The sequence below is a fragment of the Anolis sagrei genome, chromosome X (assembly GCF_037176765.1).
Source record: "Anolis sagrei isolate rAnoSag1 chromosome X, rAnoSag1.mat, whole genome shotgun sequence".
Classification (NCBI taxonomy): Eukaryota; Metazoa; Chordata; class Lepidosauria; order Squamata; family Dactyloidae; genus Anolis; species Anolis sagrei.
Genome location: NC_090034.1, coordinates 83,559,193 through 83,571,928, shown reverse-complemented (window position 1 = coordinate 83,571,928; position 12,736 = coordinate 83,559,193). Strand labels below are relative to the sequence as shown.

The 12,736-nt window shown below is 45.7% G+C and overlaps 1 protein-coding gene across 1 annotated transcript; it reads right to left on the bottom strand.

The window, feature by feature from the left end:
- Positions 1-2,971: 2,971 nt before the first annotated feature.
- TSSK3 (testis specific serine kinase 3) lies at positions 2,972-7,711 on the bottom strand. The gene is made up of 2 exons (XM_067473319.1): positions 7,540-7,711; positions 2,972-4,139 (listed from the first exon to the last, which is right to left on the bottom strand). Exons 1-2 carry the CDS (start codon positions 7,709-7,711, stop codon positions 3,478-3,480), a joined length of 834 nt encoding a protein of 277 aa, XP_067329420.1. The 3' UTR covers positions 2,972-3,477.
- Between the last annotated feature and the right edge of the window lie 5,025 nt (positions 7,712-12,736).

Below are 12,736 nucleotides of genomic sequence, written 5' to 3'. Positions count from 1 at the left end.
GAAACATGCAATGGCAGATTATGTGAAAGGCAGTCAAGAACCAACATTGAGGGAAGTTAATAGTAGTAACTGCTTCAAGTGCAAAAGACAAAGGGAATACCATAAAAATACAATGCAGAACAGAAGAGAAAACTGGCAAAAGAATGTTTGCCATGGACAGTTCCTGGGAAAAACTGAGAGCCAAATTGACAAAGAAAAAACATGGCTGTGGCTCACAAATAGAACTTTAATAAAGGAGACGGAGAGCCTGATTTTAGCAACCCAAGAACAAGCCATTAGAACCAATGCCATCAAAGCCAGAATTGAAAAGTCGACGACAGATCCCAAGTGTAGACTCTGCAAGGAAGCAGATGAAACAATAGATCACATCCTCAGCTGCTGCAAGAAGATCACGCAGACAGACTACAAGCAGAGACATTAACACCGTTGCTCAGATGATTCATTGGAACTTGTGCCACAAATACCGTCTGCCTGCGACAAAGAACTGGTGGGATCACAAGCCTGAAAAAGTTACAGAAAATGAACAAGTCAAGCTACTCGGAGACTTCCAAATTCAGACTGGCATAGTTTTGGAGCACAATACTCCTGACTTCACGATTGTGTTAAAAAACCAAGTACGGATCATTGATGTTGCAATCCCAGGCGACAGCAGGATTGCAGAGAAACAACTGGAAAAGCTGACACGATATGAAGATTTAAAGATTGAACTGCAAAGACTCTGGCACAAGCCAGTCAAGGTGGTCCCAGTGGTGATCGGCACACTAGGTGCAGTGCCTAAAGACCTTGGCCTGCACTTGAACACAATTGGCGCTGAAAAAATTACCATCTGCCAGCTACAAAAGGCCACCATACTGGGATCGACATGCATTATTCGCTGATACATCACACAGTCCTAGACACTTGGGGAAGCGTCTGATGTGTCATGTAATACAACAGCCAGCAGAGTGATCTTGTTTGCTGTGGACTCATCTTGTGTTTCAAATAATAATAATAATAATAATAATAATAATAATAATAATCTTTATTTATATTCCGCCCTATCTCCCCAGAGAGACTCAGGGTGGATTTCAAACATAAAAGGCAAACATTCAATGCCCGAACACAACAGCAATACACCCATAATAATGAAAATTGACAACCCAAGATATAAAAGCAAATTATGCCTTAACAACTAAAATTAAATTAAAAATGCAACCGGTTATATCAGACATAAGACAAAACATCGAACAGAAGCATCTATTTCCCAGTTCCTTGGGAGCAAATAGATTGATCAATGCTCAAGATGTGGGGCTATCAGGGCATGGATACAGATGGTAGCTATTACCATCTAGTCCTTCTCGTAAGCCAATGAGCAGAGGTACGTCTTCAGCTGTTTCTTGAAGATGGGCAGGGAGGGGCCATCTTTAACTCCTTAGGAAGGGAGTTCCAGGGGTGGGAGCAGCCACAGAGAAGGCCCTTTCTCTCGTTCCCACCAGCTGTGCTTGGGACAGTGGTGGGACCGAGAGCAGGGCCTCCTCCCTGCTCTCTACTGTATATGATATATACACTATCACACTTGATGGCCACATTATCACTTTTTTCTCTTCCCTCTCATGTAGATGAGCTGTGCAGCCTAGGAAATAGCCATGTCAAGGGCAAAGTGAATCAAAGAGTTGGAAGAGACCTCATGGGCCATCCAGTCCAATCCCCTGCCAAGAAGCAGGAAAATGACTTTCAAAGCACCCCCAACAAATGGCCATCCAGCCTCTGCTTAAAAGCCTTCAAAGGAGGAGCCTCCACCACACTCGGGGGCAGAGAGTTCCACTGCTGAACAGCTCTATGGTTAGGAAGTTCTTCCTCATGTTCAGGTGGAATCTCCTTTCCAGGCATCCCACATTTTGTATCTTTGCATTTCATTTTTTCTGCCTAAGTGGCATGAACCCTTATAGCCCTGGCAGCCACAAGACAAGCAGGAGCTAAGGGTCAGCCAAGGATAAGAGGGACAAGTAGGTGGAAGAAATGTGCCTTCCCTTTGCTCAACTACTGCTTTCCTTGTGCCTTCCTGGGCTATAGGAGTTCATTCCATTCATCACATGGGAATCCTCAGTGCCAGGAGGCAGTCAATAGAAGGAGAGGACATTGGTAGTGGGAAAGGCTATACTTTGCATGCTTGAGCTTCCAGCCTGTATATGAGACAATGGCATTGAAAATGTTCCCATGCAGCAGGATTTGGAAAGACCTCCCCTGAGAATCTGGGGTGAGTAATTTTCCCAGGAGCCGGCACAGATGGATTATGGGAACTACAGTTGAAAAACTTCTGGAGAGCCACTGCTGGCTCATTCCTGACCTGTTTGTCTTTGGACTTAGTCAGACAGGCAACTCTTTTGGTCATATTTAGGAAGTTGAGGAGAGCAAGATCTCCAAAGCAGGACCTATTTCAAACATCTTAAAGTAGTGTTTCCCAACCTGAGGGTCGGGACCAATGGGGAGGGGGGGGGAGTCAAAGGGGTTGCCAAAGACCACCAGCAAACACAGTATTTTCTGTTGGTCATGGGGATTCTGTGTGGGAAGTTTGGTCCAATTCTATCCTTGGTGGGGTTCAGAATGCTCTTTGATTGTAGGTGAACTATAAATCCCAGCAACTACAACTCCCAAATGTCAAGGTCTATTTCCCCCAAACTCCACAAGTGTTCACATTTGGACATATTGAGGATTTGTGCCAAGTTTGGTCCAGATCCATCATTGTTCAAGTCCACAGTGCTTTCTGGAGGTAGGTGAACTACAACTCCAAAACTCAAGGTCAATGCCCACCAGACCCTTCCAGTATTTTCTGTTGGTCATGAGAGTTCTGTGTGCCAAGTTTGGCCCAATTCCATTGTGGTGGAGTTTGGAATGTTCTTTGATTGTAGGTGAACTATAAATCCCTGTGACTACAATTTCCAAATAACAAAATCAATCCCCCCCAACCCCACCAGCATTCAAATTTGGGCGTATCGGGAATTTGTGCCAAATTTGGTCCAGAGAATGAAACTACATCCTGCATATCCGATATTTACATTATGATTCATAGCAAAATTAGTTATGAAGTAGCAGTGGAAATAATATTATGGTTGGGGGTCACCACAACTTGAGAAACAGTGTTAAGGGGTCGCAGCATTAGGAAGGTCGAGAAGGCATGGACAGTCTGCTTAGAAGGCCCTTGAACACCACAAAGGGAAGGGACAGAAGGCACATTTGGCATGGAGAGCCAAGGCTTATATTTCAAAAATACTTAGCTTCCTGGGTGCCGGATCCGCCATAAACAAATCATTGAACTCCCCACTGAATGTACACAATGCTGTGAACTGACTCTTCCCACAAGCGCTCCGTGGGATAAGGATAGATGAGAAACTGAGCATCCCGTTAAAATATATGTGAGCATTTTGGAAACAGACTGTCCCCTTTTATTGGGGGGGAGAGTGTGTGTGTTTGGGGTGGGGGTGACGTGGCCCTCGGCCCTCAGGAGCTGGCCAGCCACGGGTGCCAGCTGACCTCTTCGATGGAGGGCCGGAGGACCATGTCCGGCTCCAGCAGGTTCTTGAGGAGGTCCTGGCACTCCTCGGAGATCCCCAAGTGTCCCGGGACAGAGACCCCCTTCTGCTGGTGGCAGAGCATCTTGGGGATGTCAGTGTCATCAAAGGGCAAGTGGGCACAGAGCATGACATAAAGCACCACCCCCATGCTCCAGATGTCCCCCTTGCGACTGTCGTGGGGCACCCCCTGCAGCACCTCGGGGGCCGCGTAGGCTGTGCTCCCACAGAAGGTTTGGCTCAGCTCCTTCCGGTTCTTGGGCAACAGCTTGGCAAAGCCAAAGTCAGTCAGCTTCAGGTCGAAGCCCTGCAAGAGGGCGTTCTCACACTTCAGGTCCCGGTGCGCAACCCCACAGCTGTGGCAGTAGCGGATGGCGTCCACCAGCTGCAGGAATAGGGCCTTAGCCCGGCCCTCTGGCAACGGGCCCCCTTGCAGCACACAGTCAAACACGTCCCCATCCTCTGCCAGCTCCATCACCAGGTAGATCTTCCCATCTGTCGACTCCAGCATCTCATACACCCGGATGATGTTCTTGTGGTCCAAGCGCTTGACAATCTGGAGCTCTCTGGGCAGGAAGCGCTCAATAAACTCTGCAGGGGCAGCAGGAAGTAAAGGAGAAAGATAAGATTAGCTTATTTCGGGGGCATCTGAGGCTCTCATGCCTGAACCAAGCCCTGCCCTTAATAGCCTAGTTACTCAAATCAAATGCCCACCTTTTGGAGTTAAATTACCTTGTCAAAATTAGGGTGCGCATTAGATTTGGGCAACAATAATAATAACAACAACTGGGTGCAGTGCCTAAAGATCTTGGCCTGCACTTAAACACAATCGGTGCCAACAGCTGCAAAAGGCCACCCTACTGGGATCTACACGCATTATTCGTTGATACATCACACAATCCTAGACACATGGGAAGTATCTGACATGTGATCCAATACAACAGCCAGCAGAGTGATCTTGTTTGCTGTGGACTAATCTTGTTGTGTTTCTAATAATGATGATGATGATGATGATGATGATGATGATGATGGAACTTGTGCCACAAATACCATCTGCCTGTGACAAAGAACTGGTGGTATCACAAGCCAGAAATAGTTACAGAGAATGAACAAATCAAGCTACTCTGGGACTTCCGTATTCAGACAGACAGAGTTTTGGAGCACAATACATCTGACCTCATGATCGTGTTCACCATGCTTCACTTGGAGAAAATAGTGGGGTTGTGAGAACTATTGAAATGTTGAGGAAGGGGAAGGCTTGTTTTCTACTGCAATGAACACAATGGAGCAACGGATTCAAACGGCAGGAAAAGAGCTTTTCCCAAGTATTAGGAAACAATTTCTGGCAGTAAGACCTGATCAATAGTGGAATACATTGCCTGGGAGCATAATGGAGTCTTCTTCTATTGAGGTTTTTAAGCTGGATGGCCATCTGTTGAGAGGGCTTTGATTGTGCTTTTCCTACCTGGAAAGATGGTGTTGGACCTGATGGCCCTTGGGCTCTTTTCCAACTCTAGGATTCTAGACAGAAAGGCCTACCTGGTGCTGAAGATACCTGCTGAAACATTACCTGAATGTGCTATGAGACAGCATTGTCCCTGCAATGCCAGAAATACAGCTTAATGGTGTAACATTAGAAAAAGTTGACAATTTCCACTAACTTGGCAGCCGCCTATCTACAAAAGTCAACACCGACACTGAAACACAACACCGCCTGAGCTCTGTGAGTGCAGCATTCTTCCAAATGAAGCAGAAAGTGTTTGAGGACTGTAGGGAGACCAAGGTGCTTGTTTATAAAAAAGACTAGCTGTGCCCTGCCACGCGTTGCTGTGGCCTATAGTAAGAATTTTCGAAGTAGAGGTAGATATCTGGACTGTTATGATATCTGGACTATTCCTTCCCCCCTTTTTCTTCCCTTCCCCTTTCTCTCCTTTCTTCCTTCTCTACCTCTTTTTTCATTCCTTCTTTTGCTCTTTGGTTTCATCCTTCCTTCTTTCCTTCCTTCCCTCCTCCTTTCTTCTCTCCCTGTTTCCTTCCTTCTTTCACTTTTTATTTCTCCTTCCTTCCTTCTTTACCTCTTTCCTGCCTTTCCTCCCCTTTTTCTTTCCTTTCTACTTTGTATTCTTCCTTCCTTTTCTACCTCTTTTTTCATTCCTTCTTTTGCTCTTTGGTTTCATCCTTCCTTCTTTCTTTCCTTCCTTCCCTCCCCGTTTCTCTACTTCTTCCTTTGTCTCCTTTCTTCCCTCGCTTTTTCCTTCCTTCTTTCACTTTTTATTTCTCCTTCCTTCTTTACCTCTTTCCTGCCTTTCCTCCCCCTTTTCTTTCCTTTCTACTTTGTATTCTTCCTTCCTTCTCTACCTCTTTTTTATTCCTTCTTTTGCTCTTTGGTTTCATCCTTCCTTCTCTCTTTCCTTCCTTCCCTCCGCCTTTCTCTACTTCTTCCTTTGTCTCCTTTCTTCCCTCACTTTTTCCTTCCTTCTTTCACTTTTTATTTAGCCTTCCTTCCTTCTTTACCTCTTTCCTGCCTTTCCTCCCCCTTTTCTTTCCTTTCTGCTTTGTATTCTTCCTTCCTTCTCTACCTCTTTTTTCATTCCTTCCTTTGCTCTTTGGTTTCATCCTTCCTTCTCTCTTTCCTTCCTTCCCTCCTCCTTTCTTCTCTCCCCGTTTCCTTCCTTCTTTCACTTTTTATTTCTCCTTCCTTCCTTTACCTCTTTCCTGCCTTTACTCCCCTTTTTCTTTCCTTTCTACTTTGTATTCTTCCTTCCTTCGTTACCTCTTTCTTTTCTTCCTTCTCTCCCTTCCTTCCCTCTTTCCTTCCTTCCTTCTTTCCCTCCCTCCTTCTCTCTTTCCTTCCTTCCCCTTTCCCTCCTACTTTCCTTCCCTTTTTCCCTCCCTCCTTTCTTCTCTCCTTCCTTCCTTTCTGTTCTCTCGCAATACTATGGTAGAGTCCCTTCTAACTCTATTCTATGAGTCTATTTAATATAGTAATATTTTGAATTTAAAGGTGTTTTGTGGGTTTTTTTCAGTGATGGTCACTCCTCGGATTGTGAGGAGTTTTGTTGCCAAATTTGGGGTCATTTGGCCCAATCGTTTTTTTTGTTTTTTTTTGTTTTTAAGGTACTCATTACACACAAAGCATTTTTATATATATAGATTGTTCTCCCAACCCTGCTATACGCTTGCGAAATGTGGACTGTCTACAGACGTCACACTCAACTCCTGGAATGATTCCATCAGCGCTACTTCCAAAAATCCTGCAAATCTCTTGGGAAGACAGGCCGACAAATGTCAGCGAGCTGGAAGAAGCAAAGACCACCAGCATTGAAGTGATGCTCTCACACCATCAACTCCGTTGGACTGGCTACGTTGTCCAATACGCAATCACCCTCTCCCAAAGCAATTACTATACTCCCAACTCAAGAACGGGAAACGTAATGTTGGTGGAAAGAAAAAGAGATTTAAAGATGGTCTTAAAGCCAGCTTAAAAAACTGTGGCATAAACAGCCCTTGAGCGCTCTAACTGGAGGTCAGCTGTGACCAGCAGTGCTGCAGAATTCGAAGAGGCACAAATGGAGGGCAAAAGGGAGAAATGTGCCAAGAGGAAGGCACGTCAAGCCTACCCTAACCGGGACCACATTCCACTTGGAAACTGATGTCCTCACTGCGGGAGAACATGCAGGTCAGGAATAGGGTTCCACTGCCACTTACAGACCCACAACTTGGAGGACCATCATCCTGAGGCTACGAGTGATCACCTAAATAAGTAAGTAAGTTCATGCCTGCATTGTAGCCCATTTATCGGGGGTATCTAGAGCCCTCCTTGTGGGCTCTTCCAAATTTATCACTGAAACAAACTCTGCAGTGGAAGAGTTTAACCTTAAAACCCCAAATCCCCTTCCGCTTGCAGATGTTTCCCAGGAAGACGACATGTAGCCACACCGCACTTCCAGGGATGGCTGGTCGCATCGATTCCAATGTGTGTCATCCTTACCTTCCGGTCCTCCCCTTTTGTCTATAATTTTCACAGCCACCTTGCGTTGGTGCTTCTTCGAAAACGCTTCCTTGACCTTCGAATAGGTCCCTTCTCCAATGGTCTTGCCCACCTGGTAACCATGGGAGAGTAGGAACTCCTCCATCGTGCCTTTAACCTGCTCTGCGGTCATCCTCAGGGCATCCTGTCCTTGCCTCGCCTAGTCATCGCCGTCCGGTCGCCTCCCAGGCCAGGCTCTGCATTGGATGCAGCCCAGGACGCTAGAGCATTATTATTTTTCCTGCTCAGGCAGTGAGGCCTGTGATGGAGGGGGGCCCTGAGGTAGTGCCCCTGAAACCGGCAGCCCCCATTGTGATGCGGGCATGTGTTGCCCATGGGCTGGGTGCTGCAGGGAGGGCCTCTGCACCAATGGGAGGAGGAGGGGTCAAGTGGGGCTGCCCCCCAGAGCCCTGCGGTCAGGGTATGGGGCCAATGACCAGGAGGCCCTGTCAAGGAGACCTTCAAGTAACTTTAGGTAGGCCCCTTAGTCCGACATGTCGAGTTAAGTTAGTGTGTTTCGCTCTCCACCATGGAAGTCTGCTGGCTTGAGAGCTTTGGGCAGGGCTTGGGTTCGGCTACGTAAAGCACATCCTAAGAGTAAGTATTCCCTTTCCTTCCATTCTCTTTTTCCTTTATATATAGAGTTCCTTGAGTTCTTAAAAACTGGGGAAGACTTCTGTGCCTTGAACAGTTGCTGTTGCCTTTCAAGTAACTTTAGACAGGGAGACCCTAAGGCAGTGTTTCTCAATCTTCCTAATGCTGCGACCCCTTAATACAGTTCCTCATGTTGTGCTGACCCCCCAACCATAACATTATTTTCGTTGCTACTTCGTAACTATAATTTTGCTACTGTATTGAATCATAATGTAAATATCTGATATGCAGGATGTATTTTTATTCACTGGACCAAATTTGGCACACATACCCGATACACCCAAATTTGAATACTGCTGAGGTTGGGGAGGATTGATTTTGTCATTTGGGAGTTGTAGTTGCTGGGATTTATAGTTCACCTACAATCAAAGAGCATTCTGAACTCCACCAACGATGGAATTGAACCAGACTTGGCACACAGAACTCCCATGACCAACAGAAAATACTGGAAGGGTTTGGTGGGCATTGACCTTGAGTTTTGGAGTTGTAGTTCACCTACCTCCAGAGAGCACTGCGGACTCAAACAATGATGGATCTGGACCAAACGTGGCACAAATATTAAATATGCCCCAATGTGAACACTGGTGGGGTTTGGGGAAAATAGACCTTGACATTTGGGAGTTGTAGTTGCTGGGATTTATAGTTAACCTGCAATCAAAGAGGATTCTGAACGCCACCAATGATGGCATTGAACCAAACTTGACACACAGAACTCCCATGACCAACAGAAAATACTGGAAGGGTTTGGTGGGCATTGACCTTGAGTTTTGGAGTTGTAGTTCACCTGCCTCCAGAGCGCTGCGGACTCAAACAATGATGGATCTGGACCAAACTTGGCACAAATCCTCAATATGCCCAAATGTGAACACTGGTGGAGTTTGGGGAAAATAGACCTTGACATTTGGGAGTTGTAGTTGCTGGGATTTATAGTTAACCTACAATCAAAGAGCGTTCTGATCTCCACCAATGATGGAATTGAACCAGACTTGGCACACTCCCACGACCAACAGAAAATACTGGAAGGGTTTGGTAGGCATTGACCTTGAGTTTTGGAGTTGTAGTTCACCTGCCTGCTGCGGACTCAAACAACGATGGATCTGGACCAAACTTGGCACAAATGCTCAGTATGCCCCAATGTGAACACTGGTGGAATTTGGGAAAAATAGACCTTGAAATTTGGGAGTTGTAGTTGCTGGGATTTATAGTTCACCTACAATCAAAGGGCATTCTGAACCCCACAAATGATACAATTGGACCAAACTTCCCACACCGAACCCCCCATGGCCAACAGAAAATACTGTGTTTTCTGCTGCTCTTTTGTGTCCCCTCTGACACCCCCTTGTGACCCCCCCCCCCAGGGATCCCGACCCCCCAGGTTGAGAAACGCTGCCCTAAGGCAAACCTATCATGGGATGTTTATTTATTATTTATTTACCGCATTTATATTCCGTCCTTCTCACCCCATCTCAAGGAGGATCACAGAACACATACACGGCAAACATTTAATGCCGTTAAACAGACAGGACAGACAACAGATAGAGATATTATGCTGGCATTTTTCCCAGCTTCAGCATCTGGAAGTTGTGCTCCATTCCGGCCACAGGGGGTGCTGTCACTCTACCCTCTTAAGACGAAGAGCCCTTGATCACAGTTTTGTATTTCCTTTTTATGGTGCCGTAAAATAACTCCCCACTTCAGTGGTGTCTAATTTCTCTACTCAGAGCTCACAGCTTTTTTCGAACTGCTTAGGTGGACAGTGAGCTGAACTAAAGGTCAGGTGCTCACCCCGACCCAAGCTTCGAACTGCCAATCTTTCGATTGGTAAGATTTATTGCTGCTGGTGATTAACCAGCTGTGTTACAGCCTGGCCAGTAGGCTGAAAGGAATTGTGGAATTCCAAAATACCTGCAGGGGCGAAGTTTGGCCATACCTGGACTAGCCCTAGTAGGTTCCTATAGCTGATTCGAATGATAGGAACTGTAGGGGATTTGAACTCTGGTCCCTGGAGTTCAAACACTCAAATCACTGCTCCATTTGATGGTTATATGGGAATTTCAGCAAATGTTGCTTGTCGCACAACCAAGTCCCAGCCACACTACCAAGAATCTTTCTTACACGCCCTTCAAGGTAGAGGAGCCTTTTCCAGTTGTAATCCTGGCAACCCTGATCTTCAGGGATGGGTTGTTGCATAGCTTCCAGTGTGTGTAACTCATGTGGTTCAATGCACATCGCATTCCCGGGCATGATATAGGACAATTTGGGACTCCCCAAGAGGCCACAACAGGTGACCCACTTTTGCCTTGACTTTTACTCGTGTTGTATTTTGAAATGGTTATATGACTGGTCAAATAAATAATAATAATAATAATAATAATAATAATAATTATTATTATTATTATTAGGACCCACTCAGTTGGCAAAGTCTTGCCCTTCCCAGTTGGCTTAAGCAAAAGCAGACTGCATCAACCCCTAGCTTGTGTGTTCTTCCTCATTAATGCCTTTGACGGAGCCCCCGGTGGCGCAATGGGTTAAACTCTTGTGCGGACTGAACTGCTGACCAAAAGATCAGCAGTTTGATTCTGGCGAGCAGGGCGAACTCCCATGTGTCAGCTCCAGCTTCTGCAGGAATATGAAAGAAGCCTCCCACAGAATAGTAAAACATCCAGGCTTCTTCTAGGCGACGTCCTTGCAGATGGCCAATTCTCTCACACTAGAAGCGACTTGCAGTTTCTCAGACTGTTCCTAGCACGAAAAAAGATGCCTTTGCACACACTTTGATATTACAAAAACACTTACGTTACGCCCCTGTGTTCATGGGGGAAATGTCAGAGGGTGTCTTATGCCTGATGCCAACACTGGAATGGCGGTGGATGCATTAACTAATTTGCTTCAGAAAGCTATTCCTTCTTACTAGCCAAGTATTAATCTGGGGGCCAGAATTGGTTTATGATTCACCCTCTATTGCTTTCCATCCATCGTCCTCCCAATACACCAAATTGGGATACTGCCTTGGTGATCCTATAGTAATAAAGGTTTTGCCTTGGAAAGCTGTTCCTTGGAAAGCTAATCTCAGGTTAGGAAAGCTATTTTTTCGTGTTCACCAAATGAGAATCTGGGGGGCCACATATGCCAGTCTTGTGGGCTTATGACTCATCCTTTATGAGCCCCTCCTTTCGTTGTCGGACCATCTTCCTCCAATGCACCAAACAAAACTACTGTATATACTCGAGTATAAGCCTAGTTTTTCAACCCCTTTTTTAGGCTGAAAAAGCTCCCCTCGGCTTATACTCGACTCAAGGTTATTTATTATTTTACTCTGTTATTAGTATTATTTTTATTTCATGTATTATTTTACTCTCTTTACTATTATTACATTTACAGTATTTTACCCTATTATTATTATTACATTTATTATTTTACACTATTTATGATTATTATTTGTTCTGTCATGCGCTGGGCCCGTAATAATTGACTTTTGAAATAGGACGTGCACCTTGTGCCCAGCGGGAAGCCGGGGCGCCTCGAAAGAGGCCTTTAAGGATTTTCCTGTAGAGATAGTCTTTAGAATCTTTAATGATGTAACAAAGTCCTTTATTATTGAACACATCCAACAGATATTTCTCAAATCTTCAATGGGTCAAACAAATGCTTCAAGGCTTTGAATTAACTGGTGGCTTCCTTAATCAGGAGCCCCTGGTGGCACAGTGGGTTAGAGCACTGAGCTGCTGAGCTTGTTGATCGAAAGGTTGCAGGTTCGATTCCGGGGAGCAGCGTGAGCTTCCGCTGTCAGCCCTAGCTTCTGCCAACCTAGCAGTTCGAAAACATGCAAATGTGAGTAGATCAATAGGTACCGCTCCGGCGGGAAGATAACGGCGCTCCATGCAGTCATGCTGGCCACATGACCTTGGAGGTGTCTACGGACAACGCTGGCTCTTCGGCTTAGAAATGGAGATGAGCACCACACCCCAGAGTCAGACATGACTGGACTTAATGTCAGGGGACTACCTTTACCTTTACCTTTACCTTCCTTAATCTTGTCCATGAGGGACAGGCAACTGTCTTCATTAACTGTTCCTTTACTTTAGAGGAAAACCCATTTTTAACCTCTTCCAGGCTGACTATAATCTAATCCTTACTGATGTGGGTCCTACTACCAGATTCAAACTGTGTCTTGAGCACCGAGTAGACCTACCAGTAAAGGCTTGCAGATTCTCCAGCTGGAGTTCTCTGGGTCTGTAAAGCTGTTTTCCCTCTGGAATTTCTTAGAGACTTTAGGGCTGTTTCCCTCAGATGCTGTAAGGCTGAGAGGCTGTGAGCTCTCTACCAGAGCTTTGGGGCTGTTTCCCCCTGGAATGTCCCTGGAATTTCCTGGACTTTGGTTTCCCTGGATGGTCTTAAGAAATGAAGCTTTTCTGCAGGTGAAGCTTGTCCACGTCCTCTAACTTAGCTTTCCTCACTAAGACTAACTAAAAATGGTTCCCTCTTCCTTTCCCATCTCCCTGGG